Source organism: Canis lupus, chromosome 1 (genome assembly GCF_003254725.2).
Source record: "Canis lupus dingo isolate Sandy chromosome 1, ASM325472v2, whole genome shotgun sequence".
Classification (NCBI taxonomy): domain Eukaryota; kingdom Metazoa; phylum Chordata; class Mammalia; order Carnivora; family Canidae; genus Canis; species Canis lupus.
In genome coordinates, this window is record NC_064243.1 from 114,915,319 (window position 1) to 114,932,681 (window position 17,363).

A 17,363-nucleotide genomic window follows, 5' to 3' on the forward strand; every position below is an offset into this window, starting at 1 on the left:
ATATAAGAGGAAAAAGTAGAGAGATATTGTAAAAAGTTAAGCCAAAAGAACACAAGTATTTCTTCCTTGCTCTGTTTTTGTGTTCATTTGCTAAAATTGCCTTCTCAGCTCCTAGGTCCTCCAGGACTCTAATGGGGCATTCCTGATTCTGCAGTGGAATCTGCAGAAGAACCTGCTCACCAGAAGAAACCATGCTACAGTCCGTCTGTCCCCTGCAACCCTCCCGGCTGCAACCTTCACCTCCACACACATTTCATCTGCTGTAGGTCCCGTTGGCCTGATGCTATCTGTGTGCTGCTGTGATGTGTCTAAATGGGGAAAGCACGACGGAACTCAGTTCGGAGTCAACTCGATCATTTTTGCTCTTACTCTCTTTCTCCTGGGAGAATTTCCCAATGTCATTTCTAAATTGCAAATTCCAAGCAGTAATTTAAAATGGCATTAATTCCAGGTTAACAAAACCAACCAGACTGGGTTTGTACATTCTGATCTTTTCTCTTTCTCTCAAGATCTCTGGTCTTCATGATTGTTGAAACCTGATGACCCCCGAGGACAAAACAGACTACTCTTGACTGTTCAAAAGGAGGAGATCACCTCCTCTGTGCTAACACGGAATGGTCACCAAGATATGAAGGGGAAAGAGCAGGTGCAAAAAAGCAGAGGTGCAGAGACGGCACCACACTTGCAGATGAAGAGGGGTGGCGGGGAAGAAGCATATGCAGTCACCGTGCTTCGTCATGGCTGGGACGTTTCGGGCCGGAAGCAGAAGAAATGAAGCCATGGTTGCGTCTGGGGAGGGGGCCTGAACGGCTGGGGGCCGGGAAGGGAGAGGCTGGGTTTGCACTGCCAACCCTTTGGTGTCTGGTTTTTATGCTGGGCTTGGTGTACCCTTCGCGATACAGATAAAGAGAACACCCGGAAGGATGTGCCTTCTCTCAAGGTCCTGCCCAACAGCACCAGACATAATCTCTAATTTGCCCACGTTGTCTGGACTTGGGACATTGTCACATTGTGGAATTAAACCACTCACAGCAGAAAACAAAGACGACAACTTACAAAGAAGGCTCTGCACTGAGGCCCCAGACAACAGTGATTCTTTCTTCCTGTGACAGGAGGGCCGGAGGTGGAAGGCAACCAGTGGCTCCGACTTGGCTGGGCCTGATCCCAGCTGACTCTGGGCTCTGGCCTCCAACTGGGGCGGCTCCCTTGGGGCCGAGTTAATTAAGCTAATTAGCACCACTGTCAGCCTGTCTGCACTGGGGGCTGTGCCAACGAGGCTGGCGAGGATATGCAGCAGGTCTGTACTTCAGGTGGCAGGCAGATATTCCTGGAAGGATGGCTGGGAGAGGCCTGAGGAGTCGGGGGCTGCCCTGCTATGGGGTGGGGATATTGGGGAGAGGCTTTCCCCCTTGCTCCTTCTGCAGCTGTACTGAGCTGGACCTAAACCTGAGGAAGGAAGGAGGTGTCAACTATTAGATGCCAGTGCGTGTCAGCCCAGCCAACAGCAACTGGGTATTTCCCTATGACTTGCTGAAATTCTCATGTCACCTCTGGGATACAGGTACTACTGTCTTCCCCTTTTGAAGCTGGGGAAACTGAGGCACAGTGAGTTGAGAACACTCAGAACCCGTATTTGCCAGATGCTCTGAGCCACCTCGATTCACTCATAATGGAAGTGGTGCTCGATACACATGGTTCGTGGTAGTAGCGGCTCCTGGTGACAAGGGCCTTCTCCCCAAGGGCTGGTGTGTCTCGTGTGTGGTCGCTTTCTCTCCTCATGCCGGCTGTGAGAGACAGGTTCTACTGTCACTTCACCCTACAGGCAAAGGCTGGCAGTATGGGGAGGTTCGGACACACAGTGCTGGTGGAGCTGGGATGTGAACGGATGTGGTCTGACGCAAGGACTGCTCTTGACTGCAGTGACGAAGCTTGCCTCCTGAGTGCTCACCCACTCCTGGGCCCCAGGCTGCCTTCACACAGGTCATTTTGGTTCCTTCCCTCAGTGGTGCTGGACAAGGACACTTGGGGCCTGGGTCCTCAGGTGTGACCCTGGGGCTGGCCCTCCTGACCACACAACAGAGGCCATTTCTGGAGGGTCAGCCTCCTCCCTGTGGGGCCAGGGGCCAATGGGGCCTAAGCATGTGTGTCTCACAACAATCCTATGTGGTGTGGCTGGCTGGTTTGACACTCAGAGAGAAGTGGTGTCAGTATGGCCATTCTCTGGAAGAGCAGAGGCCTGTTCCTGGTTGTGCCTACCTTGTGAAGGAGGCTTCTCAGGATGGCTTAAGGGCCAGTCCACAGGGGCATCTCCAGCCCAGCAGTTGGGTTGAGACTGGGCCATCGAGGAGGTAGTGCCCAGGAGAGCTAAGGGCTACTGGCTCCACCTCCCAACCTGTTGGCCTCCAGCCTGGCCTCTCCTGTCAGAAGGGAAACCTGTCAGTCCAGTCACACCCTCACCTGTTAAGCCCTGTGCAGCAAGAATGTGGTGCTGGGAGCCTCAAATGGATGAACTCACTAAATCCTCACAATCCTGGAGCCAGGGATGACTGTCCTCCCAGTTTAAAGAGAGGGAAAATGATGGCAGGGTAAGCAGCCAATGGATTCCCATCCTGATCCTCACATGCTGCTCTGCCCTCTCATGACTGAGAGAAGGCAGGCCAATGAATTAATGAGTCCTGGGATGAAGTGGTCAAAACAGGGCTGTATGGCCATCCCCTGGAACAGAGGTGCTGGTCTGTCCCTCCCCAAGGATTGGCCAGGGCCTGCAGCAGAAGGGCCGAGCATGGGAGACAGAGCATAGATTCACTGTCCTTCACTAGCTCTGTCATTCGGTCAACTAGAGCAGGTGCCCAAATACAGAGGAAACTGTTCCCTCCAAGAGACCAGTCCTCAGGAAACATGAGTTGTGGCCCTGGATAGGAGTCCTCCTTGTCTTTCATATAAGATGCTCTGTTAGCTACCTTGCTGGATGCGAATCCTAGCGCTGCCACTTCTGGCTGCATGACCTGGCTCTATACTTCTTTTTTTTTAATTTTTTAAAAGATTTTATTTATTTATTCATGAGAGACACAAAGGGAGAGAGAGGCAGAGACACAGGCAGAGGGAAAAGCAGGCTCCATGCAGGAGCCCTATGTGGGACTTGATCCCGGGACTCCAGGATCAGTCCCCGGCCAAAGGCAGGTGCTAAACCACTGAGCAACCCAGGGATCCCCTGGCTCTATACTTCTAACAGTGCCTCAAATTCCTCACCTGGAAATAGGGGTAAGAACAAGATCCCTTGGCCGGCAGAGAATCAGTGAGGCCAGGTCTGTACAACCCCAGCCAAGCAGCCTGGCTGAAAGGCAAACACCCTTGTGTTGGATGAGGACATTAGCTTTTCCCCGTGGGACTGAAATCAATGAGAAGGGAAGCAAAGAAAGTAGACAGATTTCGTAATTACTCCTGGCGGGGGTTGGGGATGAGCTTGTAATACATGGTGACCTGGGGGGATAAATCACAAAACCAACAAGCATAATATTTGCAGTGATTAGCCTTAACTAATTGAGTGAATCTGGGCAAGTGACATCACCATTCTGTACCTCAATTTTTCTTATCTGGAAAATGGGATGCAAAGTACTTGCATTTCATTGTTCTATAGTGAGGATTAAATGAGTCAATGCAGCTGAAAATCTTATGACAGTACTTGGTATTAACATACATAGGTAAATAAGTTATGCAAGTGAGTTCCTGTGCCTTGGGATAAGATTTCAGTGACAGCTTCATATACGGGGAAAAAAAAGTATGTTTAACCTCAAATAATTTAGCTTGAAGATGATGTTTTCTGGAAAACTAGGTTAGGTGACTCAGAAGGATCTTTAACAATGACAAAGACACTATCTCCAAAATGCTCAGAGAGAGTGTGAATAAAACAGCTTTATGAAATGCGAGTGTGTGAACAAAAGCAATTCTAAATTAACATATATCATCTTCTACATGTGATTTAAAAAATGGGGCTCCTGGCTGGCTCAGTAGGTGGAGCGACTCTTGATCTTGGGCTTGTAAGTTTGAGCCCCACATTGAGAGGAGAGATTACTTAAAAATAAAATCATAAAAAAAAAATCTGTAACTAAATTATTGAATACAATTGCAAGAAGCCACGACACTATTATGTGTGGCCCCAAATATTTTATATATTGATATAGTAATATATTTTACATATTATACATACTTATGTATTTCAAATATTTAATTTACATATGTTTATACAAACATACACACCCAGGGGTGCCTGGTGGCTTGGTCAGGTAAGCATTTGCTTTCGGCTCAGGTCATGTTCCTGGGGTCCTGGGATGGAGCCCCGCATCAGGCTCCCTGTTCAGTGGGGAGTGTGCCTCTCCCTCTGCCCCTCCACCCAGGAGTGCTCATGTACTCGCTCTTGCTCTAATAAATAAATAGAATCTTTAAAATAAATAAACATACATACCTATAAAAAGCCTTGTTTGAATCTTACCATGGGGAAAAGAGGGTTTTTCCCCCGGGCATATTTTCTGTGCACCTACTATGTATGTACTGGGCCCTGGATGGGGCTCATGGTATCTCTGCTCCCGAGAATTCTTAGTCCACTGTGGGGAGAGAGGAGGCAAGCTGCTAGGAAATGATGGTCTGATGTGTCCTGAGACAGGGAAGAAGCATGCGGTCAGTGGAAGCTGAGCCTGGTGTGGGTTTGAAAAAGCTTCCCCCAGAATGGCATGTGTGTGTTAAGACCCGAGAGACGGTATTTTGGGTCCCTTCCAAAAAAGATGTTGAAGTATGAACTCCAAGTATCTGAGTGTGGCTTCATTTAGAATTAGGGTCTTTACAGAGGTAACCAGAGCAAAATGAAGCAATTAGGATGGACCCTCAGCCCATGACTGGTATCCTTATAAAAAGGGGAAATGTCAACATAGAGACACATCTAGGGAGGAGGCCACGTGAAGGCAGAGAATGGGGAGATGCATCTACAGGCCAAGGAATCCCATACACGGCCTGCAAATCACCAGCAACTGGGCCAGTAGCTCAAACAAATTCCCGTTCACAGCCCTCAAAAGGAACGAGCCCTGCCAACACCATGATCTCGGACATCTGACCAAGACTACGTGTTTGGAGTTGGGCCACTCAGCCTGTGGTACTCGTTAGGGCAGCCCTAGTTTGCACACAGGGGAAGGATGGCCGGGGCAGCTTGTGGAAGACCTAACGGGGTCGCAGGGTCTGACCCTCTGGCCACCCTAAAATTGGGGGCCTGTGGTATCTAATGGGGTTGCAGGGAGATCAAAATGAGATGTGTGGCTCATGCGTAAACTGAAGGAGCACCCAGAATGCCAGGAGGTCTATGGGTGTCTCGTGACTAAGACAGAGGCATCTACTCTCCAGGAGAGGAGAGAAAAGTGACAGAATGATGGCAGGGGCTACATACAGCTGGGAAGGTCCATCCGAGGACGTGGCATGAGACCCCCCCGCCCCCGCCACTGGAGACAGCCACAAGATCTGGGGGAAGGGCACTCCAGGTGTTCGAGAACCCCTCCCAAAGGCCCTGAGGTTGGCCTGGCCTTGGCAGCACAGGAGGCCAGTGGAGCAGAGAGAGGGAGGGGCAGAGGGGGAGGAGGCTGGTCACGCAGGGGCTGGGCAGGAGTCTGGGCAAAGTACACGCTGTACTAGTGCCTGGCATCAGATGTGCTTGGTCAGCGGGGCCCTGGACATCCACCCTGGGCGTGGGGGACACCGCTGGAGGTTCTGATCAGGAGAGCAGAGGGTCAGAGCCCCTGGCATGCCGTGATGTGTGGGAACTGGATTCTTGGGGTGAGCTCCCCAAGCTTGCCCGCCGACATCTGCAGGACTCACTTCTGTCTCCTGACACCTTTCTTCCGCCGAGCTCTGTGTCCTTCTCACATTTGAATGGCCCATCCAGGTCTTGAAAGACGGTACAAAGACCTGGATGGGGAGGACAGATTCCCTGCCCCAATGGAAGAGGAGCCTTGGACCTGCCCTATCCCTTACCAGCTGTTCTGACTCTGGGCCTCAGTTGCCTTATCTGTAAAATGGGGTGAATAATAGGTCCACCTCACAGAGTTCTTGTGAGAATTCCAGAAATTCATTCACATATACAGGGGCTTGGAACTGAGACCGGTATACAGGGAGCATCGGGTAAATATATCCTATTCTCCTAACTTAGAAGAGAAATCCTTCCCAGTGCACACGCCTCTCCTCTCTTCTGCCTTACAGCACAATGCCGCAAACGAGCCGAGCATAGCGCCCTCTGATTCTCCTACTCTTCTCTCCTGCACCCGAGGGACCTCCAGGAGGCTCACAGTGACGCCGGTGCACAGCCCATCACACTTGGGCTCCCAGGACCCCTTGCTCACCTGGGATTCTCCTTATTCTCTGGAGGCTGAGGGCTTTCCGGCCCCGTCCTGCACCTGCCCCTCCTCTCTACCCACACTCTTGGCCTTGGGTGTGCCTCCAGCCTCGTGCCCCTGAGCCGATGACACCCCAACACCCCAGGTGCCCTCTCTAGCCTGACATCTCTCTCAGCTCCAGACTCCTCAGCCAACTGCCTCCTTGTTTCTTCTGTGCCTTGTGAACGTAACCCACTGGGGACTGAGCTCAGGGGCTTTCCCCACACCGAGCCTGCTCCTCACCAAGCCTGAGTCCCCGTCTCAGCTCAAGGCAAGTCTGCCCTTCTGGTTATAGGACCTGGGGGTTCTTCAACCTTGCCTTCCTCTCAGCCCCAATGCACTCTGCTGGCCAAACCCTGTGCTCCCCTTTAAGCATTTCCATCCCGAGGCCACCTCGTCTCCTTCCTCGGCCCCCATCCTGCCCGCCCCTCAAACCCCTTGTCTCCCGCATAGCAGTCCCCTGAAGGCCATGTCCCTCAGGCAGCCAAGGGACCTCTGTCCACAACTGTACTCATGGTGTGTCACTGGCCCAGCACCTTGCTGAACGAGCGAGGGGCCACCCTCTTCCTTGCCCAGAGACGCCTGGCTCAGCTCCCACAGCCCCTGCTGGGTGGCCATGCACTTACTTCTTTGGGTCGGTGAAGGGGAGTGGCCGTGGCGGGGGCTCGTCTGTCCTCTTCCACCCCGTGGGGTGCTTATTGCGAACGGGCTGCTTGGAGAAGAAGGACTTAGGGACGGAGGCGGAGAGCTGGAAGGGGCTGGACTGGGCCAGCTGGGAAGGCCGAGGAGTCTCTGCGCTGGCTGTTTTGTAAACCTGAGCGGGGTAGCCTGCCCGCGAGCTCATGTCACTGCAGAGTAAAAACCAGAGGAAGTCTGCATGAATCCACTCCACATTTTGCAAAACTGATCTGTTCCAATTCACCTTTGGGAAACACAAAGTATTCTTCACAGGAGAGGTACAAATACACTACAGCAATGGAAAATTCAAGCACAGAAGTCTGTAAGGAGGGTGCCTGGGTGCCTCAGCTGCCTACAGCTCAAGGGCATGATTCCGGGGTCCTGGAATTCAGTCCTGCATCGGGCTCCCTGCGGGGGCCTGCTTCTCCACCTCTTGTCTCTCATGAATAAATAAACTCTTAAAAAAATGTCTGTATGAAAAAAAAAATGTCTGTATGGAGAGAAGGTGAAGTTGCCTACACAGCCCCTCACCGTACCCCAGGAATGCCCTTCTAGCACATGTGGTACCTCTCTGGGGATTAAAAAAGTCACCACCGTGGGTGGATGCACCCCGAGATTTCCCTGTCTCCTGGGCACAGCCTACATAGCCGAAGATGGGGATCCTACCCGCCTGTCTCTAGAGGTTTCCATGGTTTACAATTTGCTCACTCTCTTGCTGCCTTGCACTTTCTCTCCTTTTTCCTATGTATTGCAAATACGCATGCGAATACAATTAGAGAGGTAAGAATTATTTTTTTTGGCGGGGGGGACTGTATTTTTCTATAACTGGGATCACATTAATATGTGATCTGTAATCACATTAATAAGTTGTTCTATAACTTCTTTTTTTACTTAAAATACAGCTTGCCAAGTAGCCTTTTCATTCAGATATTTTTTTGAGTACCTGCTATACATCAGAAAATATCTCCGCTGATCTAATGATCTAAAACCACAGCTTGCTATTCAAATGCTGGATTCCCATGGAATCAGTGGTACAACAAACCCATGTTGCTAACCAGTACACAACTTTTGGGGATTCAATTGTTCACTCCTCTGAGGCAATGTGACTTTTAATACTTTTAAATAACATTCTAATTCCACTTCAAGTAAGAGGCATTTAATGAAAAAATTAACGCCTTTGGGGTTTAAGCCAACAAATCCTTTTTGAAGGTCAATTTAACAATATGAAGGGGTGGGACTTTTGACTATGATCAAATGAGGAGACTGGCAAATCCTCTCCCCCAAAGCACAAAACAGACACAACCACCACTTCAGCACTTTGGCAACTGACCAAGGGCATACGGCAGTCTAATGGTCATCTCTGCTTGAAAAACCGGTGTACTTCAGATATGGAAAGAGGAAATCTGTGGCATTTGGGCTGGGGCTCCTCTCATCCTCCTGCCCAGCTCAATGAATAAGGACATTCTGACATATCCAAACCTTTGGGACAGCATCAAGCATACTGACGTGTGTGCACCGAGAGTTTTAGGAGAAGTCAGGAAAGAGCAGAAAAAAGACTTAAAGAAATAGTGGCTGAAAACTCCCCAAATTTGATGAAAAAAATTCGCCTACACATCCAAGAAGCTCCACAAACCCTAAGTACGGTAAATACAGAGACATATGTATCCAGAAAAACAGCTCAAAGTCAAACAGTGAGATAAAAATCTTGAAACAAGAGAAAAATAATTCATCACATACAGATAAGCATCGATATAATTAACTGCTGACTTCTTACTGGAAACAATGGAATGGAGTGTTTTCAAAGTGCAGAAAGAAACAAACCACCAACCAAGAATTCTGTATCCAGCAAAACTATCCTTCACATATGAGGCAAAATAAAAATATTCCTAGATAAACAGACTGAGAGCTTGACTGCCAGCTCATCTGCCTGGTAAAATAATAAAAGAAGTCCTTCGGGTGAAAGACAATGACTTCAGGGGTGCCAGGGCTGGCTCAGACCATGGAGAGTGTGACTCGATCTCGGGGTGGTAGGTTCAAGCCCCACACTGAAAAGATTACTTCAGAGAGAGAAAGAGAGAGAGAGAGAGAGATAGCAAGTGCGCATGAGCGCATGGGGGGGAGGAGTAGAGGGAGAGAGAGAAGCAGACTTCTTGCTGAGCAGGGATCCTGACTCAGGGCTCAATCCCAGGACCCCTGGACCATGACCTGAGATGAAGGCATATGCTTAACTGACTGAGCCCCCAGGTACCCCTAAAAATAACATCTTAAAAAAAAAAAAAAAAAAAAGAAGAAAAAGATGAAAAGGACTCCAGATGGTGACCTGAATCTATACAGAGAGATGAAAGGTCCAAGATGGTAAATTTGTGTATTAGAATAAGACCATAGATTTAGGTTTTATTTCTTCGCTAACTTCCTTAAAGACATAAGATTGTAAAAGGCAGTAATAAGAGCACTATACTGTTGGGCTTATAACATACATGAATGTAATAAAATGACAAAAATAGCACAAAGGATGGGGAACCAGATGTGGCTATGCTAGAGAGAACTTTTTCTTTAAAATATTAAAAAAATTTTTTTTTTGAGAGGTGGGGAGGGGCAGAGAGAAAGGGAGAGAGAGAATCCCAAGCAGGTTCCATGTTCAGTATGGAGCCTGACTCACAACCTTGAGATTATGACTTGAGCCAAGATCAAGAGCAGGACCAACTGAGCCACCAGGTGCCCCTGGAGGAAAATTTCTGTATTTTATTGGAATTATATTACTAGACTTGAATTACACTGTTAACATACATATTACAGTAACTAAAAAAAAAGTAAAAAAAAAAAAAAGAGATATCCAAACGGTACAATAAAATAAATTTATTTAATACAAAGGTGGCAGTAAAGGAAGAACAGAGGGGCCCCTGGGTGGCTCAGTCAGTTAAGAGTCCAATTATTATTATTTTTTAAAGATTTTACTTATTTACTCTCAAATAAATAAAATCTTTTTTTCAAAGATTTATTTATTTATTCATGAGAGACACAGACTGAGAAAGAGGCAGAGACATAGGCAGAGGGAGAAGCAGGCTCCCTGCAGGGGGCCCGATGCAGGACTTGATCCTGAATCCCGGGATCACAACCTAAGCCAAAGGCAGGCGCCCAACTGCTGAGCCACCCAGGAGTCCCAAATAAATAAAATTTTTTTTAAAAGATTTTATTTATTTATTCATGAGAGAGACAGAGAGAGAGAGAGACACAGAGACACAGGCAGAGGGAGAAGCAGGCTCCATGCAGAGAGCCTGACATGAGACTCAATCCTGGGTCTCCAGGATCATGCCCTGGGCTGAAGGTGGTGCTAAACTGCTGAGCCACCCGGGCTGCCCCAAATAAATAAAATCTTAAAAAAAAAAAAAAAAAAAAAAAAAAAAAAGAGAACAGAGCAAGAAAGTGAACATAAGCAAACAGCAAAATGGGAAATGTAAATCCAATTATTAATAATTTCTTTCAATGTGAATGTTTCAACGCCCAAGTTGAAAGACAGAGATTGACAGACTAGATTATAAGCAAGCTCTGAAAAAGAAAAAAAAAAAAAAAAAAAATTAAAAGCAAGCTCTGGGACACCTGGGTGGCTCACTGGTTGAGCACCTATCTGCCTTTGGCTCAGGGCATGATCCCAGATCCTGGGATGGAGCCTGCTTCTCCTTCTGCCTGTGTCTCTACCTCTCTCTCTGTCTCTCTCATGAATAAATAAATACAATTTAAAATAAAATAAAATAGAATAGAATAAAATAAAATAAGCAAGCTCTGACTAGATAAGCTTTCTATGATTTAGCAACATTTATTAATGCGGCCACGGTTATGAACTGGTGGGGGGATGCCCAGGGAACCATGGAGCGTACAACACCAGGAAAGGACCTAAGGTGATTAGGCCTCCCCAGGGAGGCAATGGCACCTGAGCTGAGAATTCAAGGATGAGTAACATCAGTCTAACATCTGATCTCTCAGAAACCTATGTCACAGAAAAGCCTGCACAAGTACTTCTAGGCACATACATGGATAGTCACTGTGGTTATTGTGTGTAATTGAGAAAATCAGGGGTGCCTGGCTGGTTTGATAGGAGGAGCATGTGACTCTTGATCTCAGTGCTGTGGGTTCAAGCCCCATGTCAGGTGTAGAGATTACTTAAGACAATAAATACAAACTTAAAAAAAAAAAGTAAGTTAGATTTGGCTTGAATGTCTTTTAACATGAGATTACTAGATGCTCCAGGCACATCCTGATGATCAAAAACAAAATCTGGGTGGCTCAGTTGGTTAAGCATCTCACGTGGGCTTGGGTCATGATCCTGAGGTTCTGGGATCAAATCCCCATCAGGCTCCCTGCTCAGTGGGGAGTCTGCTCCTTCCTCTCCCTCTGCCCCTCCCCCTGCTTGTGCTCTTTCTTGCTCTCTCCCAAATGGAAATAAAATATTTAAAAATACAAAACATAAAACAGAACAAAAAATGATACACCCAGCTCAAAGAAAGAGGTAGGTCTGTTTATGAAAAAGGACAGATGTCTGAGTGGAAACAAGGCTGGGAAACAAAGCATGACTCTGCTTTTTCTTTTTATACATGCACATATACTGCAGGATTACTGGGCTTTTGTTGTTTTGTCTTTTTTACAAAAAGGAACTGTACAGTTTTTTTTCCCCAACTGTGGGTCATGAAATCATTTTACTGGCTCTTGACCATTATTAAGGAGGAGAAAACCCATAAAACTGAACAGATAGGAATAAAAAAACATCGGTGTACCGCATGCAAGCTAAGTAAGGGTAAGTGTTTTGTGAAACTTCGTTCTGGATGTCCGTGTGGGGTTGTAACATAAGGTGCTTCCCCCGTTTTGGGTAATGGTCAACAACGTTTGCAAGAACTTGGCTGGTGCAGGTCTGGAGAAAAATCTCTGGGTGAGTGTGCACTAACTGGTTACCTCTGGTTACTAATGATAGGGAACACGTACAGAATATAAGTGTAGTGAAACCACGTAAGTGGGGCAGGGTAAAAAGGCAGTGCAACGTGACACCCCGGTCTCCCTTCCTGAGGCCACCAAGACCCATCCTTTCTTGTCTTCCACAGAGAGCGTGGGCACGTAGAAGTGCACGTGTGTGAGAGGGAGTGTGTATCATTCCTGCTTCTCTTTGTGAAATAAATGGCAGCATATCATAAACTTGCTGTGCACCTTGCTTCCACTTGAACCACATATTCTGTAGATCTCTCCACGTCACTCCATACAAGACCCCTCTTGTCAATGGCTGTGGGGGGGTTCACCCTATAAATCTATCGCTAGTGATTTTAACCCTTTTACTTTCCATGGTACATTTCTCTACCTTGCCATCAGGCACGTTCATTCAGCTTTGGTGAGCTGAAAAAACAAGAGATGATTAAAGAAGGGGGAAAAGATGAAGGTCCTTTGTCTCTGTCTGCCAGCCGGCTCCATCCACCGCCTCCTAGAGATGGGTCTGACCCTCTCTGTGCCCTGCCACAGACACTGTGGGTATCGGCCTCATCCCCCCTCAACCTGTAAATGGAGGTGGATTTTACTTATCCCTTGCTTGAGGAAGGTGACCTGACACCAGCCAGCCCAGAGGGCAAATCGTAACTGGGTGGTGCCACTTGTCTGGGATGGGGATGGGTGAGACCTCAGGGAACGTGTCTATGGAATGCCTGCTGGGTGATTTCTGGGGAAGATTTCTTTGATAAAAAAACCTACAAAAGACAGTTGCAGGAAACATCACCTTCTCTTCTAGTGGACACCGTGACTACTGGGTGAATGACGGCCACTCTGAGAATGAGGGGAGCTAGCCTACAGGCTGACGGAGGCAGGTCAAAAAAAGCAGAAAGAACTTAGGTCTCTGAGCCAATATATTACCCAGTCGCGGGGCCTTCCCTAAGTTGGCACTTGGTGTTCTGTGAGATAGTGGACGTCCCTCAGCTGAGCTGGGATTTTCTGTTACTTGTAGCCAGAGGCACTCCCATGACTGGCTCTGTCTTTAGCTTCTCCGAGATGCAGTAGATGGTGCTTCACACACAGGATGGCCTCAACACAGAACTATCCCCCGGAATGCGCTATCTTGATCCAGCCCGAGGTGGAGTTCTCACCCCACCTACCCATTTCTTTCTGAAGCACCAGCATGGACAGGTGTCCTCCCTGGGCCTCAGCTGACACTTGAAAAACAAGGCAGTGCCGTGTGGTTGGCGAGAACGTGGGCTGTGCTGCTCACCTGCCCCAGGCTCCAACCCCAGCTCCGAGTGACACACTGTGGCCTTAGCTCAGGTCCCTTCCCCTTAGTGAGCCTGTTTCCTCCTCTGAGGAATGAGGAAAAACAGCACCACTGCATGAGTCCCGTGTGCAAAGTTATATACGGATGTGGTATGCCCAGGGGCTAAAAGCCAGGGCTTCGGGCCCAGCCAGGCCTGGGTTGGGGGCATCCCGCTTTGCACTCCCACCCCACCTTCACCTGGAGAGGCGATCTGTTTTATAGCTCAGATTTTGTTGGCGGAAACGGTTTTGTGATTTACAAAAAAAGCGGAGAAACCGCAGGCTGGATGGAGAGAGCAGAGTTGCACTCACACGTGCAACACTCTAGTCTTGGTGGGTGGCCCGGGGTGGGTGACAAGCATGAAGGGGCTGTGCCCCTGCCTCCAGGAGGCAGGGCCAGTGTTGGCCGTGCACAGCTTGTGAGCATGGCCAGGCCTTGCTCCCAGCATCTTACAGGCATCCCTTCTTAATTGTACTGGCAATCCCACGAGGCAAGAGCTACCACCATCTCCATGTTCCGAATGGGGAAACCGAGGCCCAGAGAGATTAAATAACTTGCCCTGAATGATGCAGCTGGTAGGGGTTGGAGCTAGGACGCAAACTCAGTCTGGCTCAAGAGACCTTGCTTTTAACCACGAGCCTGTACTTTCAAGGACAACTGCAGTCACGATAAATACGTGATAAGTGCAAACGAAACCTAGCAGCAGGGGATATTTTTGTACCCAGCTACGTCTCAGGCCCTGTGTGAAGTACTTTAAATGCATGATGTCGGTTCATTCTGGCAGCCGGAGACCACAGATCCTATTATTAACCCCATCATACAGATGAGAAAATTGAGCCACAGAGAAACTAAGGAGCCTGATGGAGATCACACAGTTGGGTCAGCTGTGGAGCTGTGCGATCCGGACACTGGCAGTCCGAGGCCACGGGCCAGGGAGTAACACTCCTCACCCACGCACCCCTCACTGCTTGGCCTTAACCGCTGGACCAACCTTGCCCTCTCTGCCTGGTGTTAGCATGGCCTTGAGAGCTCAATCAGTCCCTGCAAGTGGCTGGAGTTATCATGCTCCAGGGCAGGAGTCGTGAGTGGCCACGTTTCACCCAGGGGCCTGGGAGCAGAAGTGGCAGGTCTGCAGGGAGGGTATGAGCTCCACCTGATGTAGAACCCAGTCACCTTCTTCACCCCATGCCCCCCAGCACTGCAGCAGCCTCCTCCTGCCCACCCCCACCAAACACAGCCAGAGGGAGCCTGTGAACACCTGAGTCGGATCACAGCCCTCTGCTGCCCAGGACCCTCTGTAGCTCCCCCTTACTCAGGGTAGAGTCAGAGGCCTTTCCTCTGCCCACAAGGCCCCATACCACCTGGCCTGTCCCCTCTGCCCTCAGCTCCTCCCACCCACCAAGCTCTAGCCACGTGGAAGCGCTTCCCAGCCAGAAATATTCTAGCCTCAGAGCCTTTGCGTTACTCCCAATTTTCCTTGAGAGGGCTTGGGCTCCTCTCCCAGACTGATTGTGACTCTCCAAGTGGGTCTTGGTCACGTGTGACCCCCATGGACCCCCCAGGCCCTCGCATTACCTTTAAGCATTGTCCCCCCAGAAAGGTATCCCAGAGACTCCCTCCTGGCACAGCCCGGGGAAGCAGAGCCACGTGCTTCCTGCCTGGCTATGGCAGCTCCACGTGGAGTGGAGAGCCTCTGACCGCCCCTTCACAGCTCTGACAAATTGCTCTGGAAACCCAGGAAGCTTTGGAGTGTGTGCTGCCTCAGGAGAGGGCGGGGGGCCAGGTGGCTGCCCGCCTGGGATCACTCAGCCCACGGCAGTGCCCACAGCGGGCGCTGGCGCCTGGCAGTGTGCCTGGAAGCTGGGCTCCCATGACGAACGTCTGGGGAGAGAGTCTGCGAAGTCACTGAAATCATCGATGGGCACAAGCTGCTACAGGCTCCAGCAGCTTCCACAGCGGGGCTGGAGCACAGGGAGCGAGTGGGTGGGTGTTTCCCTGTTCGGGCACGGCCTGGCCCGTCCCTCTCCTGGCAGTCCTCGCATTTTGCGGGCAAACTCAATTCTTCTACCCTTCAAATGGTCCAGAGTAATCTTTTTTATTCCCCCCAGAGTAATCTTTTTAAAACATAAGTCAGATTATGCATTCACACGCCTCCCAGGGCTCCCACGTCCCTCAGGAACAAGTCCCCGCAGCTGACTGTGGTCAGTGAGCCTGCCAGCACCAGGCTCTGGCCTGCCTTGCCACACCACGTCCTGCCCCTCTGTCCGCCGTGCCCTGTCCGACCCTTCCTCTCTGGCCACCTGACCATTTCTTAGGCATGGCACGCGAGTTCACCTTCAGGGTCTGGCCATTTGCCGTTTCCTCCGCCTGGGTTAACCCCTTACTTCCTATAAAATACCAAGTTCTCTGAGAGGCCTTTCTGGCTCTCCGTCCTGTTGGGTGCCCCCCCCCCCCGCCCCCCAGACCTTATCACCATCCGGCATAGTAGTATCATTGGTTGTTCTGTCGTCAGTTTGTCTTGCTCTCTCTCCAGGAGGATGTCAGCTCCACAAGAGAGACACCTGAGCCTGTTCCCTGCCATGTCACCATGTTTGGAATAGACCCGGGCACACGGTGGGTGCTTCAGTGCTCAGTAAGGATAACATGCCTCTCGGGCTGGGCCTGCCCCGCTGTCCTCTTCTTAGGAACCTCACCACTCCCTGTCTGTAGCACCCTCCTGACTCAGCTCGCTGGCACCGTCCTGGGCCTGGGTCTCCCTCTCTTCCTCCATGTGAATGAGCAAAGCCACATGCTGACACAGTCACAGCTGCTCTGTCCTCTGGTCCGGGCCCCTTCCTTCTCACATCTCAGCCTCAGCCCTGTCCCTAAGGTCTGCCTCCAGTCCCATCCCCAGCACTATCTTTCAAAACCTAAACCTGCCTGTACTACCCTTTCTGCTGAAATCTCTCTTTGCTGCCCATAGCTCTGAGAATGGAATCTAAACTCTGTACTGTGGCTGACAGGGCCTTGCATGGTCTGGCTTCTGCTGACCTCCCCCAAAACTCTCTCATCAGCTGCTCCCTCATTTTCTACCTTTGAGCCAAGGAGCCTGTGTTCAGCGACCTGATGGCATCCACCCTTTCTACCTCAGGGCCTTTGCACACTTTGCTACTCCCTTTCATAGGGACACCCTTTCCACATCCCATCTTTTCCATTCTTTTAAAGATTGATTTATTTATTATTTTAGAGAGGGGGAGGGGCAGGGGCAGAGGGAGAAAGAGAATCTTAAGCAGACTCCCCGCTGAGGGCAGAGATTGACACAAGGCTTAATCTCTCAACTCTGAGATTATGACCCGAGCCAAAATCAAGAGTTGGATGCTTAACTGACTGAGCCACCCAGGCACCACCCTCTTTTTTTTTAAATTGCATAATAGCTCACATGTAGTAAAGTGTATAAAACATAGACATTTAACTTAAGAAATTATCACAAAGCAGACACCATGTAAGCAGTTATGTGGTCAAGAATGTATCACCAGCCCTTCAGAAACCACTCACCTGCTGCCTCCTCCTCAGTGCTTTTATCTTTGCACAAACCGCTCCTCACAGAAACCACCTCTGCCCCTCAGGCTAGATTAGACATTCCCTCCAGCCCTGCACCACATCCACCCTCAGATCCCAGTGGGTCTCTTCTCCCCAGGCTTTTCCCTCCTCTCACCTGTCTCCCTGGTGCTTGGTCAGTGTTAGGACAGCAGGGGCCCCGCCTGCCTGCAGCACCCAGTGGAGGGCCGGGCACACAATGGGCACTCGCTGTGCAAACACACACAGGTGCTCTGCTATGAAGTTCTGTGGAAGTAGAGCCAAGGATGGCTCTGGCGCGTGCCTGCCTGCCCTGGAGGAGCTCAGCTGGGCAGCAGGCTGTCATTCCAGCTCTGCCCAAGGATGCAGACTAATGACAGGGGATGCAGAAGGCTGGGGGGCTGCCCGGTGCAAGGGGCAGTGTGACCGGCGGCAGGGGTAGGCAC

General features: G+C 49.9%; 1 protein-coding gene across 7 annotated transcripts in view; it reads right to left on the bottom strand.

Moving 5' to 3' along the window:
• SIPA1L3 (signal induced proliferation associated 1 like 3) overlaps positions 1 to 17,363 on the bottom strand; it is a 235,123-nt gene that overhangs the window by 19,715 nt on the left and 198,045 nt on the right. For 5 of the 7 annotated variants that reach the window (XM_035703468.2, XM_025425141.3, XM_035703479.2 and 2 more), the window contains one exon: positions 7,037 to 7,258. The exons of 1 other annotated variant lie outside the window; for it this stretch is intronic. In XM_035703468.2, coding sequence (XP_035559361.2) covers positions 7,037 to 7,258 — 222 coding nt within the window. Of the gene's footprint in view, positions 1 to 4,418; positions 5,947 to 7,036; positions 7,259 to 17,363 lie in introns of those variants that run through there. One more of the 7 variants, XM_035703484.2, reaches the window with a different exon arrangement.